The 17,009-nt window shown below is 34.0% G+C and overlaps 1 protein-coding gene across 1 annotated transcript in view; it reads right to left on the bottom strand.

The window, feature by feature from the left end:
- The window catches only part of PEX3 (peroxin 3), a 158,779-nt gene extending 151,000 nt beyond the window's left edge, over positions 1-7,779 (bottom strand). The window contains exon 1 of the mRNA XM_089803792.1: positions 6,921-7,779. Within this exon, the coding sequence (XP_089659918.1) occupies positions 6,921-6,934 (14 nt within the window). The 5' untranslated portion in view covers positions 6,935-7,779. The remainder of the gene's footprint in view (positions 1-6,920) is intronic.
- Between the last annotated feature and the right edge of the window lie 9,230 nt (positions 7,780-17,009).

Genomic DNA, 17,009 nt, shown 5'->3' with positions numbered 1-17,009 from the left:
TGCTCTTTTCGGGAGCTGCCTGACTGCTTGTTTGCTGTAAGCAGATTGACATTATAATCACATCCTGGCCGATTATTGCATATATATATATAATTTATTGCAGAGTATATGCACGATCATTGGATGATTTGTTGTTGTGGATGTGATTCACATATTTTGTAAGTAGTTTTGTTATTGAGAGAATAAGAAACTTTTGCAGAAATCTTATTGACTGATGAGAGTTGTCAATCATAATGAAGCGAATACTGTAATCATGTTGAGCATGTAATAAAGGAACTATTTTTCAGGTATGGCTGGGTTTTTCGCTCAAGGAGGGTTTTTCCAAGATAATAATTATGTCAGCAGTTATAATTTTTATAATTATTGCACTTATATTCTGGTTCAAAACCATTAATATGGTATCAGAGTGGGTCTAGTAAAGATCCTGAATCAGAGAAGTAAATTTATGTAAGAATTGAGGGATTCTTCAGATGTGCTAGTGTTCAATTTTTTCTCTCCACCTGCACTATGATTTTGTGATGGTGGAAGATATGTTGCTGGATTCTAAGGAAATTCAGATAATAAAGAGAAAAGCATTTTTTATAATTATATCTTTGAATATGTATCATAAATTTTATGTATCTATTATTGATTCATGTTATAACATTGGAATAGGTGTATGTGTTCAGCATTGATCTGTATATTTCTCTTTGTGATAGTTTGATTCTACGAACTATTACTAATCTCTCCAAAAAGTGTTTTGAAGACCAATCAAGAAGCATCAAGATGATGAGAGATTACATGCAAAGTCATGCAATCTGTAAAAATGAACATGGGAACACTACTTGCAGCCATGAGATCAAGACTCGGTGACACATAATTTCATTAAAGAGGGAGCACCTACAGGTTGTCATTGTCATTTGTTCTAAGATTCAACAAGGGCTTGTATGGTAGAGGGATGGTGCCAAGTCCTTTGCAGAGGATCAACAAGTTCGTATAGCAATGTGACTGTTTATTCCTTGTTTGGTCAACATTGGATTCAACTCTATTTTGTTGTGATAATCAAATCTATAAGAATGTTGCCCCTGTTGAGAGGGAGCCTTGGCTAAGAGGGAGTCTCAGCATTCATATGATCATTTTTGTGCTTTACTGAGTTCTTTTCTGTGGGAAAGAAGTTTGAGGTGAAATCCCTTGCTAATGAGTTCTTCTCTGTGAGAGAAGTTCGAAGTGACATCCCTTGTTAATGAGTTCTTCTCTATGAAATCCCTTGGGAGAGAAGTTCGAGGTGAAATCCCTTGTTAATGAGTTCTTCTATACGAAAGAATTTCACGGTGAAATCTCTGGTTAACGAGTTCTTCTCTGTGAGAGAAGTTCAAGGTCAAATCTCTTTTTCCACCCTCTGGGAGTAACTATGGTAGATCCAGCCTCTGGGAGTAATCATGGTGGAAGTCATGTGCATAACTCTAAGACTTTATTATTTATTATTTTTCTGATTCACCTCTAGGAGTAGCCATAAAGGATAATGTTATATAGAGATAAAAAATTATATAGAGAAAATCTGTAATGAGATTTTGTTATTGACATTTTCTGGTTGCAGCTCCATTGTGTTTGTCAAGATGAGATGCACTATGGAATAAATAATCTCTCTCTTGCTAAAAGGGAGTGTTGAAGTTTTATAGCTGCAATAGAGTTATTTATTCGGGCTTCCTTATTCAATAGTAGAGCATCACACATGGTGCCTTGTGTGTGTTGTCCTGGCACTGTCATAGATGATATGGCATTATGGTTCACTGCATGTTGAAGACTTTTGTAGCCAGCTGTATTTGTCACTGAATGTTCCAGCTGTAAGCTGTTTTATTTCATTCTCACACTATGTAATATTTTTGTGCGGGTTATGATTTGAGAAGGTATTGTGTGACTTCATTTATATTTGGCGTTATTTGTATAACAGGTGTGTCTTGGTGTCATCATCGGTGCCTCTTCAGTTTCCAAGATGCCTTATCATTACTCGCATATGACAAGAGAAAGGCGGTTGGTATGACGGCAGATGAAATGCTGCTCACGGATATATTACAGTGGACTTTCACCAGCGTGGACACAAAGATTGTCAGATTTTGGAGCTTATGCGAAGTTAGCTTCCTAGCTAGTTGGTTATCGGAAGCTGAGTGCTTGAATGCATGCTCTTCTCAGGAACTGGCTGATTGCTTATCTGTTGTGAGCAGCTTGACATTATATTCACATTCTGGTCGATTATTTTAGATCTATGTATTATGTTTAGTGCAAAGTATATAAACGATTATTAGATGATCTGTGGTTGTAGATGTGATTCACATATTTTGAAAGCAGTTTTGTTATTGAGAGACTTTGAGACTTTTGCAAAAGGTTTATCATAAGTGTGAGAATACTGTAATAATGTTGAGCGTGTGATAAAGGACCTATTTTTCAGGTGTGGCTGGGTTTTGCCTTGAGGAGGGTTTTCCCGAGATAATTGCATCATTTGTTATTGTTTTTTTTACTATTGCATTCTTGTATTCTGGTTCATAAACATTAAAATATATAACAGTCACACTCGATGTTAACAATCTAGTTGTTATGCATTTGAATTTTCTCATTGGTCCTTGGAAAGCTATGCAATTTTTATATTAACCCACAAGGTGGTGCTTAATTGTGATTGGGAGGCCATTTAATATTTGTAGCTATGATTATGGAAACCCTAATTAGGGCTTATGTGGATCGATCTTGGCCCTTGATTTCAAATTAATCTTAGTCATTCATTGTAATTAAGCCCCTATATAAAAGCTTGCTCACATCATTTGTAATGTTATGTTGAAAAATTGTTGCCATTGTTCTTTATTCATTGTTGGTCTTCATGGTAGATATATATAATCATTTTGGAGTATTGTATGGTCCTTTGCATCTCTCACTTTGATTAAATTTCATTTCATGTTAAGTAGGAGTAGAAGTAGAAGAGTGGAAGAAATTGTTGAAGGGTGATTAATGGTAAAGCTAGTGTCCATAGCTTTTGCTACTTATTGGTTGCAAGTAAAGTTGTAAAGTTGGTTTGGACCTAAATTACAATTGCTTAACTTCTATTAGAGATGTCCATTTAGATTGTGCCTTCACAAGGTATATGGATGAATATTGTCAGTGTGGAAATCATTTCTACATCCATAGAAGATAGCACTCTCCTATGCTTAGTTAATACTATAAAGCAAGAATTGGTTAGAGGCTCACCCCATTATCAACATTATCCTACATATGTAGAATTAGATAGTTTTTGTTTCGTGGATTGAGTTTGTGAGCACAATTCTTTAAGATTTCATGGGTTTCTTTGCTCTTTGAAGAGAGGCATATTTTAAAGTTTCAATGGTTGAGAGACTGATTTACAGTTGTGGATCTGGACCTTCTTTCATGCAGATTTCTGAAAGTGGAGAGGGTTTGAATGAGGCATCTCAAATTTGGATTGTCTTCCTCTCTTGTCTCCTTCATCCTTCAGTTGGATCTTTGGAGGACTTGAGGTATAGATTGAATTTCTTGATTGCATTATTTATTTGATAAAATATTGATTTATTTATATGTTTTCAAGATGTATGATATCTAAACTTTCCATTCCTAGAATTATTTTAAAGTTTTGAGTTAATGTTTGTTAAAATTGCCATGTGTTTTCCTAAGGTTTTTATCAAACCAATTTTGGAGATCTGCTATTTAAATGAACTAAATTGAGTCTAAAGATTTTCTTGGTTGATATTATGGAGAGGAAATTCAGAGATATGAAATGAATCTCTCTCAGATTTCCTTTCTACAGTCGAATTAATGCCCTATCTCGACATTTTGTTAATCTATTTCTGTCCATCCTTTGTTCCAATTTTTTTGTCAAATGTATTCATACGGTATAGGTCGATATGGGCATGTAATGGTCTAAATTTGATCTCGGAGATAGCTCTTTATCTTAAATATCATATGCCACTGGTTTTATGGATTTTTCTTATGTTTTGTGAGAGTTACAACCATTTTAGTGAACGTAGTTCTGAACCATAACTAGGATTTGTCATTTCAAGTAATTTAGTTGGAAGTAATTGAAGTTGAAGTAGTTGATATCCATTGAATGAATAGTGTAAGTCCCATTGTTACAACCAGTATATCGCATCATTAAAACTAAGTGGAAACCCACAATAAAAAGGACCTTTGAGGTTGTCTCATTTGTTCACAAAATCCATCTACATTGTTTAGCATATGAGCATCCTTATTCAAGAGACAATTGAATACTTGGTATTTCATCTTGGGACACTTAGTATTCAATTCAGCATATTTTAGTGGAGCAAAACTCACATCAACAGTACCCACAAGCCCCAACCACATTCAAGTACACACCCAATACTAATGCATCTGTGTGTCTTTGTTGGGAACTTGTCTGCTTTCATAGCCTTTAATGATTGATGAACACTAAATCATATTTCAAGAACTACATTTCGTAATTCAATAATTTTAATGATTTTCATTGGCATTGTTAACATTGACATATATGATATCATTGATATGGCTTATTTGAATATTTTTCAACTATCAATCGGCATTTAATATTTATCTTTTGCATTTGACATTGATCAATAATCAAGTATCATGCCATGAAATGATTTAGTTTTACAATTTTATATATTTATCTTATCTTTTGATATATATAATGCATATATATACACACACATACCTGTACATACAAAACCCCTTTAAAAAATCACAATACCCATTTATCGAGTTAGCATAACTGCACCTGTAATCGAACCCGAACTGGTAACTTAGGGTAAAATATATAGTTCCACAACGACGTGCACCCACAACAAAATCCATGTGTTTCTAAGACAAGCTCATGTTGCATAGCCAACATTAGTGGGAAGCTAAGGGCAGCAAGATGTCCCAAGGACTCCTAAGAGCCCTTAACTATCCCGTGGATGCCTAGGTGCCTCTTGTGTCCTCCGATTAGAAAATCAAATTGAAAACAAACAATGGTGATAAAATTATGAAAATGCCATTTGTAATGAAGGTTTGTGAAACTTTGGAGGCCTTATTGTGCTTGTTGGCAATGGCTCTATCCTACAACCTCATCCTATATCGCAACAAGGCGCAACCCAAGGATGCTACTCCTTGACCCTAATGGGGGCTAAACCCACAAGGGTGTTGCCCCTTGACGCCTCTGGTGCAAATTCCCACAAGGGGTATTACCCTTGTGCCCTAAACTCCACCCATCATTGTTAATGCAATCATTGTCATTTTTTTTATGTTTATTAGTTTAAACATCACTTAGGATGTCAACGTTTTAGTTGCAATTCTTATACTTGTTCATGATTTGCTCCCAAAGAAACAAAACTGTGCCAACCATTGTTAATGTTCAAGTTTTCAATGCAATCAACTGTCATGTTTTGAATGTTTATTAGTTTAAATTTTACATAGTATACCACAGTTTCATTTACAATTCTTATAAATATTCCTTGGACAATCTTCTATAACTAAATTTTCAAGAACTAATTTTACAGGCCTGGTTAGTGGTCTCCTTCCCCAACCGTTTTCTTAAGATCAACACAAACAACTTTGCACTTGCTAATTTGGATGTCACATGGATGGATGGAATTAGCTTGAAAAGATTTTATTCATTTTTTTCTCTACCAATATGAGAGTGCATACTAATAACTAGATGAAGGTCTAGGCAATTCTTAAAGTAGTGGAAAAGGCAAGTGCACGTGGATAGAAATAAGTTATGTATAGTATAAATTCTATGATCCTAGTTTCTTTGTTGAATAAAGGGAATTTGTTGGGTTTCTAATGGAGATTGGCTCAAGTTGTTAGGAAAATTCTTTTGGTATCTTCAAAATTTGAGTCAACATCTTTTGGTCATATCACCAAAAGAGCAAAACAAGGTGGCAAATGGTCTAGCTAAATGGGCCTTATAAGGGATCACTAATTGCCATGTTTCATCTTCATCCCAGATCACTAATGGGCCTATAGATACTCCATTTTAAATTCTCAAACGAAAAAGAAATTTATTATCTCACGTTTAAAAATCATGCGTTTGGAGAAAGAATACACTTGGCATTCAAAAATATAAAACTTTTATTTTTGACAAATAAAAACCACTGATTTAATGAAAATTCAAACACAACATTAACAAATATACAAAAGTCAGAATTTGTCATTCAAAATCTTCTTTCTAATAAGTTTAAGAAATATAAAACCTTCATAACTGAGGTATAGGAAATAAAAAGGCTCCATCATTTTCAGAAACATAAAAGATTTATTCATATAAAACTACCCAAAACTATTTGTCCAGTTGGATGAACTTCATAATTGAGGTATAAGAAATCAAAAATATTCATGATTGAGTTTAAAGAAATAAAAGAGTATCATCATTGATGCTCAACAAATAAAGAACCTCCGTCACTCAAGTTTAGAAAACATAAAACACTCGGTTAACACTGGCCAAAATCCTTCGGCGAGCGGGATGAACCTGAGTGATAAAGATCTCGTAGCTCTAGATGCAAAATCTGAAGATCATGATAAAGTGTAGACATTGAGCAAAATATGTCATCCAACCAGCTGGATGCTAGCAGTCGGACGGGTAGTGCAGACTAAGCTAAAGATTACCCCTATCGACAAATTCAACCAATTAACTAAAAAATGCATCACCACTAAATCGTGCAGTGACCACAAATCCACAACATCGTCGTTCCTTTCAAAATCAACATTACTACCACCCAATCTCGGATGCCTTACAATAAAGCATTGTTCTGGCATTAAGAACGTACCTGATAAGTTGCAAATTCAAAATTTGAACAAATGAAGACAGAGAAAACATAAATTAAAAACTAGTCACAATGAATGTAGTCTTACCTGATAGAATTTATTATTATAATGTGAAAATTAAAAACTAGTCACAATGAATGTAGTCTTACCTGATAGAATTCATTATTATAATGTGATTCTCTGGAGAAGTCGCTGCTACAAATTAATATACACTAATTTTTGAAGCAGATAAACTGACCGAGTGGTAATTTTTCCTTTTATTCTGCCAAGAGACGGTACCCAACTGGCAAATTGTCTTGCTTCTCGAACAAAATAAAGCAAATTTGCGCTGATAGTCTGAGAGTTGAAAAACTCGAACACCCGTCTTGAAAATAACTTGCATACGAGTGCCCTAAAATTCTGAAACCCGATATACTTTTTGAACAGAAAGTATCTGAATGTTTTGAATGCATTTTTACATACTTCTATTATGTGCAATCGCTCGCAATTAAGGGGAGGATGGCCATTGCGATGATCATGTTGTGACTTGTGAAGATGAAAAGGCTGTGAACTGTGTTCGCCTATCCTGACTTGATTTTTTTAAAGTCATTACTCTTTAAGACTAGGATTTTGTTATAACTGCAGTCACACTTTGTTGAGAATTATATGATTTGGTATTCCTGAAGTTATCTTCTTCGTTGCGTATGGGCACAGAGGAGCAAGCGAGGAAGGAAATGGCAGACACGGCAGCTTCTGAGAAACTCAGAGAACTTAAGCAACACATGAATAAATTAAAATGCTCACGCCATAGCCCGCGTTGGCTCAGGGGATAGACTCCCACCCAGAAAAGTCTGGCACGGGAATTTCTCTGGGTATTATGAACCAGGTGTAGGGTTTTATATAAGAAAAAAATTTGCTACCCGCGCACGCTCAGAATTTATCAAAAGTTAACAAGTAAATTTTTTAACAGCAAAAAATTCCATAAATTAAGGAGTACCATGGGAGATACAAATAGTTTTTAAAGGAAATAACAATAGCTTTCTTTAAAATAAGATAATAACGAGAGCTATGGAGCTGAAGTTCCAAATAATGCAGAATAAATGTGTTTTATATGTTAAAATTAATTTTAATCATGAGTATCGTTGTATGTATCAGATAATGGCATCTTATTAAGGTGGAAAATAAAATTTGTAAGTCAACAAAAATAGCATATATTTCTCTTCTTTAATAAACTTTAAGCTTGAATTTTATATAAAATCTATTTAACTACTTTTGGAGTAGGATATGGACTTAAAAAATACATTTGCAAACACAAACACAATATTGTTGAAAATATACCAAGACAATTCCAATACAACTCTCTATCCCAACAAAGAGATAAGTGCAGGGAAAATAGCATATTAAAAGAGGCAATATTTCAAATTTCAAATAATCCTCACAAAGCATACAAGTCTAACAAGATGTTGAACTTTGAGAGAAAAAAGTTGATGTCAATTCTCTTAATGCCAACAAAGCATATGACTTTAACAAAAACAAGTGGTTTTGATTAAATTAATTTTATACTGTATTCAACAAACCCCATGAGCCATATGAGTTTAGCAAACCAGTTTGATGAGATTAAATTTCATGCATGCTTTAGATAAAACCAGCATGGAGAGTGGAAGAAGGGGTAGAAACAAGTTTTTTTTCTCATATGCATACCTAAATTGGGTAATTTTGACATAGTATATTGAAACCAACACAAGTGTGGCCTCTATGGCCTTGTTGAACTTGTTGGCAAGACCTATTTCTTTATGTTTCCTTGCATATGGATCCAACATTTTTGATTTTGATAGGAAAGGTGGATCAATGAGGCCAATGTGTCATAGGGGTCTGCTATGAATCCTTGAAATTATAGTGGTTCTCCTACAATGATGACACTTGAACAATTTTGAATTTGAAAGTAAATCTAAATAAAGTTTGAAGGGTCCATCAAACTATGGAGAAAGGAAAAACATATAAGAACAAAAGCTATGCACATAGCTAGAATCCTTGCCTAAGGTGGGGTCGGATGAGGAGAATGTTTTTGTGCATGGACTTTCATTTGCCTTGTAGGAATAGATCATTGTATCAATGTTCTACTGCTCTAGTTGAATATACTAGATTAATTGTAGCTTAAGTGTAATTTTATGCTTCATTATATTTATATCAGATAAAGCATTTTTTTTTAATATATAATTATCAGATTAAAATGTTGGTTTTAAAAAAACCCTCAAAATGTTTTATTTGTTTCTCTTTTTGTTTTTGCAATCTGTGTGTTTTATTTTTTATTCAATGAATTTGTGCACTAATCGACATACTTGTGATTTTTTTAAGAAAATTTGTTTATGAATATTTTGTCCATGGAAACTAGTGCATTGCAAGATTTTTGTCCTAAACGCATATGATCTGTACATTCTATTTATACAACATTAGTTTTGATTAAATTCTTGCCCATAATATCCACAAGTATTTTTTTAACTTGTTTTTACCCTCGCATTTCGTGGAGGAATATTTCCCACCCATATATACATATACATGCATATGCATGTGTGTGTGTGTGTGTGTGTGTGTGTGTGTGTGTGTGTGTGTTTTGGCTCCTTCAAGAGATCTCTTCTTTTTTTATTTATTTTTATTCTCATGTTGACTGCCAATAATCTCAAATTTGTCCAATTTAGCTTAAGACCCCAATGAATTAAAAATCTTATTTATCCTTTTGTCTTATCTCCATTTTAAAACTATAAATGTTGAATTTACATAAAATCATTCTATTCTAGCATTGATTGGAATATAAGAAGCTAAAAATAGAAATAAAAATCAAATTACAAAAGAGATAATATTAAGTCTAGCATTGTGAATGTTGTGTCCTGTCAATTCAGCATGATCTGGAGCAATGTTAATGACATCATGAGTGCCCCTCTTTGTAGCATCAAAAATATACTTTTTCCCATACTTCACAAACAAAACTTTGTGTCCTTCACTCCCCAAAACTTTGTGACTATAATTTCACAAATTTTGAGTTAAAAACTTATGTTCTAATATAATTATTGCTTAAATTTGGGATATTTGATCTCCTAAAAATTATCTAAGATCTCTGTATATAAGAACTTGTATTAATTATTCTATGATTAGTTCTTCATCTTTTCATAAAAAAATGAATTCATTGAATGAATAAAGATTCATTGTATGTTTATCATAGAATTTTGTGTCTGATTTAAACATGTGTCAAGAAGAAAGTTTAAAAAGATCACGAAACAACAATAAAACCTAAATTTCTCAAATGATTATTATTATCTGACAGAACCAAGAAGTTTACTCCACTTAGAAAATTTGACATTTAGAAGCTTTGTTGTACCAAAAAAGAAGAGTCAAGCAATACATTATTGCAGCAAATGTTAGGATAAAGAATAGGCAGATGACAATCATGGTCAAGATAGGCTATTGCATGCGCAATGCCTTATATGATATTGTAGCAATTGGACCAGCTAAGATTATTTGCCTTGTCAATGTGTAGAATGTTTCCCAACCTTCCTTTTTCCATAAAGCCATAAGCAAGGACCCTTAAATTCCTATGAGAACAACACTACCCTAGTGAGTAGGCTCTAGTTGTGTACTAAAATGTTGACATACTTCTATGAATCATTATATCAAAGATTGCTCAAGAATGAGGTCTCAAATGGCGACTCATAGCTCTCTATTAATGGACTGCAAGGGTTTATAATAGAGGCCCTTAGTTTAGACCTACTTTGTGCCCATGCAAGTACATCATAAAACTAGAGATTCAAAGAGTAAAAGCAAGAGTGCTAGTCTCCATGATCATCAAATATCCATGGAAATGAAAATGGAAGCTATTATATATGATAACAATGCATGAAAGCAAACTAATCTATGAAAGGAAATGCAAACGCAAGGTTATTCTATGAAAGGAAATATAAAACTAACCTAACATGCAAGTGCAAGAGTAATCTAAATGGATTGTCATGGATGCATGAGAGAAGACAAGAAAAGATAAGTTACAATGTCCAAGCTCAAGTGCTCAAGCTCTCCTCCAAAATTGCTCTCCAAACCTGCAACATAACAATAAAATCTTGATTTATCCAAAAAAAAAGAGGAGAGGGCTCCTTATAAAAGAAGTGTGGAGAGGAATGCATCTTCAAGAGCAATGTGAGATAAATTCCTAAAAAGACAAGTGAGAGGAAGAAGCCCACCACTTAGAAATATGTGCAAAAAAGGAATCTTTATAAGGTTTTATTTGATTTATTTAATTTTTTTCCTTTTTTCATCAAAGAGAGAGCTTTAAGTGGGGATTTATTTATTTAATTAAAAGAGGGATTTTCTTTTTATTAAATAAGATAGGATTATTCAATTAAAAGAGAGATTTCAATTAAATAAGATAAAATTATTCAATTAAAAGAGAGATTTTAATTAAATAGGATAAAATTATTTAATTAAAAGAGAGATTTTAAATAAATAAGATAAAATTATTTAATTAAAAGAGAGATCTTCTTTTAATTAAATAAGATTATTTTATTTATTTAAAAAGGATTTTTTTAAATTAAATAAGATTATTGATGAAATGATCAAACCTTGGGAAATATTGAAATAATTGAATTAATTACGATTTGATAAAGAAAATTGATTTGAATTGAAAATATTGTAAGGCACTGATTCAAGAAATCAATAAATTGATTCCATCATTTGATAAATTAAAGAATGAGGGCCCATAGTTTAGGCGACCATTTTAGGGTGCATACATTTGCTCCTCTTTGACTAATGTGTGATCTTTATAGGAAAACATGCAGTCAAAGAATGCAGTTGAAGTGTGAGATCAATTTGGGATCACAAAACAACCTAGACATGTGACCAACGAACAAGAACACATCAGGACAAAGATAACCTAATTCAAATAGACAGGGTCAACACCCCTATAAATATGTAATTGACATGTCAAGGATAAGAATCTCAAGCAAGGTTGCCTCGAGCGAAAAAATTAATAGGATTGATAAAGTTAAATCAAGGATTGAAGTTTGATAGGTACTGCCCCCTTGTGATCAAAATCAAAATGAGATAGAGGAGAAACAACAAATTGATAAATTTGATCAAATCAAACTAAAGATAAGGTTCTTGATGTAAGATAAAAGATATAAGGATCACAAGACCAAGTGAGATCATTAAGCATGAAAGATTATGCCCCAAGATTAAATTAGAAGAAAATAAGTGGGGTGAAAGCAAATGGAAGATAGAAGTTTGGAAGAGGTGGAAAGAAATGGAGAGAAGAAAGAGAATTTTCCTTAAGAAAGAGATGCCCCAAAATCAATCAACTGTTTGAGATAGAAATTTTTATTAAGATCACGAAATAAGATAAGGAAATGAAGATCAAAACATGACCACAATTGATTAAAAGTCCACAAGCAAGATGAAGATTAAAAAAAAAACCTCTCAAACTCATAATGTAGCCTAAAAATGCAAATTAACATGAAGTCTAACAATGCAAGCTACATGAAAATGAAAAGGTGTACTTGCAATAGAGAAATGGTAATATAGGATTTTGTGTTCATCATTCATTAGAGAATGCTAAGGAACTTATTTTTATCACTGGGCCATTATTAATAAACATTGGAAAATCACACAATCATCATTAGTCACAAGCACAATTATGAAGATATGAATGTGATTTATATCAGATTGGAATGTGGAAAGATTCTAACATAAGCATCAGTGGCATAAAGGTCAAGATTACTTCGATATTAGCTTACCCAATTTAATGTAGCAAAACCACGCTTGCATCAAGGCATAGATGTCAGGATGACCATAAGAATAGCTATGCAAAAATAGTCAAGGATGATGCCTCAAATATCCTAAGTGCTTCAAGGGGACAACAAGAGACACTCTAGAGTTTAAAGACCACACCCATGAGTAGAAACCAGATTAAAAAATGCCTCATGTCCCAAGTCCTCTAGCTATGTATACTAGAGAGACTTATTAGATAAGGACACTCAAGGAAAATCAATAATAGTCGTCATGCAAAGAAAAGATCATGACATAGCTCAAGCATTAAGTGTTGTATTTCAAAATTTAAGTGTGTTAACTGAAAGTGAGTTCTAAGGATAAGGATCCAATACTTCCTAGTAGGTAAGATCACATGACAAAATTGGGTAAGACCAAACCAATAAGTGTTGAAAAATACTCAATGTCAAGGGTTGTATTGAAAAATACAATTGGGTTGGTGTTAAAAAATACCATTTGCGAAGTGTCCTAAAGATTAACACATCCAATAGACCAAATCTAACACAGTTATGCCCCCTAGACAAAGATAAAAACCAATTCCAAACCAAGGCAACAAAGACAAGGCATGATGGAGAAAGGCTAAGTGTCGAGGACGCATGCTAAGAAACAAGGGTGCAAATGCCTCGAGTAGTGCTTGTTTCCAGGTTTTCACCACTTGGATTGTATTGCAATTTGTTTTTGTTTTGTTTTGTTTTTTTTGGAATATATAATTTTTTTGGAGATACATTAGAGTGCCTATTGGTGGGTTTCCACTAAGATCATTTTTTAAGATGTTTCTTTGGTTTGTAGAATTTTTGACAATATATCATTTTTTTGGATTTTTTCAGGATCAATAAGTACGTACAAAGGATGCCTCCAAACAGAATGGGCATCATGGATAGAACTTCTTTAGGTGCAAGACAATGATAGGATCAGGGAGCTACTCTCTAACTACTATAGATAGTAAATAAGCACCTGACCCAAAAGTTGTTGTAATGATGTAAGGTCCAAGCCAATTAGGTTCAAATTTTCCCTCTTGATCTCTATGTTGTTGATTCTTAGGATTTTCACACAGGACAATATCTCCCACTTGGAATTCTCTAGGGTGAGCCCTTTTGTTGAAGGCTTTGGACATGCACTTTTGATAAACCCTCACATGGTCAACTGATGTTTGAAGTTTCTCATCTAGAAGTTCTAACTCTTGAAGTCTCATGGCGTGATAGTTTTCATCTATAACTAGACCTTTGAGGGAAAATCTAAGTGAAGGAACCTCAACCTCTAAAGGTAGCACTACTTTAATGCCATATGTAAGGGCAAAAGGAGTAGCCCCAATAGGAGTATGAATACTCATTCTATAGGCCCACAAAGCCTGATTTATCTGTAAGTGGCAATCTGTACCACTCTTTCAAACTATTCTATGTACAATTTTAAGAATGGTTTTGTTTGATACCTCTACTTGACCATTGTCTTGTGGAAAGTAAATGGAGGGCCAGTGTTGTTTAATCTTGAATTTCTTGTAGAGTTGTTTAAGGTCTTTATTTTTTAATTGTCCTCTGTTGTTAGTGATAATCTCAGAAAGCACTCCATATCAACAGATGATATGGTTCTAAATGAATAGAGAGACTGCCTTTCTCGAGGCAACAGAAAGTGGGACAACTTCTACCCATTTAGTGAAGTAATTTAGTCATAGTGATAATAAACTTGTGTCCACCTGATGTGTTGGGATGAATCTTCCCAACAAGATCAAAGGCCTAGTGTTGAAATGGCCAATGGCATATAGAAGGAATGAGCTCCCTACCTAGAGAACCTATTAGGTTACCATGTTTTTGGCACTTTTCACGTGACTTTGCAAAAGTTGTTGCATCAATCTGCATCATAGGCCAATAGTACCCCACCCTAAGCAACCTTCAGGCCATGGCAAGACAATTGGAATGTCCCCCACATATGCCCTCATGGATGTCAACTAATGCTTGGTCAGATTCTTCCTTTTCTAAGAATCTAAGAGGTGTTGCATCTAGAACCCTCCTATACAAATCACCAAAGATAAGGCAATGGTGAGAGGAATTTCGGGTAAGGTTTCTACATTCATATTAGTTAAAGGTTTCAGGTATAATGTCATCACAAAGGTATGAGTAAATGACACCATAACAAGATGACTCACAACTAACAAGGGTACAAATGACATGAGGAGTCATAGATAGGGTGATGTAGTTCTTCCACTAGGAATTCAAGTATGGATTCATGTTGCTCTAATTGAAGGAGTGAAGCAAGTGTAGCCATAGCATCAGTTTCTTTGTTTTCTACTCTAGGGATTTGCTAAAACATGACAAATGTGAAGTGTCATTTCAAGGAATCAACCATTTGCTTGTAAGGTACCATTTTCTCATTTTTTGTTTATATTCATCATTAACTTGGTTGATTTTCTGCTATAAATCCCCATAGATGTGTAACTCTGTGATTCTCTGTTATATGGTTATCTTAAGTCCATTTGTTAAAGCTTTACACTCAACAATATTGTTTGTACATGGGAACAATAACTTGTAAGACTTAGGGATCATGTACCCATGTAGAGAAACAAACAACACACCAACTCTTGAATCGTTTTGCATAAAGGATCCATCAAAGAACATCTTTTGTGTTCTATCGGTCATATACATGAGGTGTTCATCTGGGAAGTCAACTTGAATAGGTGCATTATCTTGTATTGGGAAATCAACCAGTTGATTTGCTATGGCTTATCCTTTGATTTCTTTACACTCAATGTATTCTATGTCAAACTTTGAAAGGATCATCATCCATTTAGCAAGCCTACTGGTGAGGGCACCCTTACCTAGTAAATACTTGAATGGATCTATTTTTACTATGAGGTGTATAGTGTGTGCAAGCATGTAATGTCACAACTTTTAGAAAGTAAACACAACTACAAGGAAAGCTTTCTCAATGCTGGTGTAGTTAACCTCAGATGAAACAAGAGTGCAACTAATGTAGTATATTTCTCTTTCTTTCCCATGTTCATCAAGTTGAGCTAGTAATGCCCCCAAGGAAGATTTTGCCACTTAAATGTATAGAATAAGTGGTGTCCCTAGGATAAGAGGCATTAAAATAGGAGGATTTACAAAGTATTTCTTGAATTGATCTATTCTCTTTTGACAATCCTCATTCCAAACACATTTGACTCCTTTGTGTAAGTTCTTGTTGAAAGGTTGAGCTATGTTTGCCAATTATGAAATGAATCTTCATATGGATTGAAGACATCCTTGAAGACTCCTCATTTGACTAATGTTTCTAGGAGGTGGAATGTCTATGATTACTTGGACTTTTTCAGGGTCTACCTCTATTCCTCTTGCTAAAATGATGAATCCTAGTAATTTTCCAAAGGTGACTCCAAATGCACACTTTTTAGGATTAAACCTTAATTGAAATTGTTCCATGTGATCTAGAATGACTTCTAAATCATCTAAGTGTGTGTCTCTTTTCTTAGACTTGGCCAAGGTGCCATCCACATAATCTTCCATATTTTTATGCATCATGTCATAAAAAATGGTGGTCATAGCCCATTGATAGGTGGCTCATGCATTTTTTAATCCAAAAGGCATAACATTCCAACAATAGGTACCCCGTACACAAGTGAATGCAATATTTTCTTGATCTTTGGGAGCTATCATAATCTAACTATGTCTAGAAAAATTATCAATCAAGGGATAAATCTCATAACCTGCAGTCATATCCACTATCATGTCTATGTTTGGAAGTGGAAAAATGTCTTTTGGGCAAGATTTGTTAAGATCTCAGAATCTATGCATACATGAATGGATTTTTCATGTTTAGATATAGGTACTATGTTTGAGATCCATTTTGCATAAGCTATAGCTAGTATAAATCTAGCACTCGGTAGTTTTTTCTAATTATGCTCTAACTAAGAGAGCTATGTGAGGATGGATCTTTCTTAGTTTTTGTTTAACTAGTTTGACACTCAGAGCTATGGACAAGTGATGCATGATAAGATTAGTGTCCAACCCTGACATATATGAATAAGTCCATGTAAAGTTTATCTTCTTTTTCTATAAGAACTTAGTGTAAGCTTCTTTTTCTCATGGTGACAAGGGCTAAGCCAAGTGTACTATCTGTCAAGCCTCACTTGTACCCAAATTATCTACTTGTTTTGGTTCAATAACCACTGAAGATCTATCTTAAAAGTAGCTAGGGAGATGATCAAGTACCTCATCCTTAGGTACCTCGAAGAGGTTTTCACCCTTGCATACATCATTTATTTTTACTTTTTTTTGGGTTCTGACACCGCCACACAATGGTTTTCGCCATCATAACTCCTATTATTTTGATTTTCTTTTATTTTTATTTTGTGACCAAGGTACTTGATTTCTGGCTTTGTCATGTTGGTCGTTGATTCATTAGTGGAAGAGACTACAGGTTCAATGGCATTCAAGTAATAGGCTATCTCATAATAATTTTGAAAT

Source organism: Cupressus sempervirens, chromosome 10, assembly GCF_028749045.1.
Source record: "Cupressus sempervirens isolate cs-2001-9-10 chromosome 10, ASM2874904v1, whole genome shotgun sequence".
NCBI classification, from domain to species: Eukaryota; Viridiplantae; Streptophyta; class Pinopsida; order Cupressales; family Cupressaceae; genus Cupressus; species Cupressus sempervirens.
This window is presented reverse-complemented; position numbering and strand designations above follow the sequence as displayed.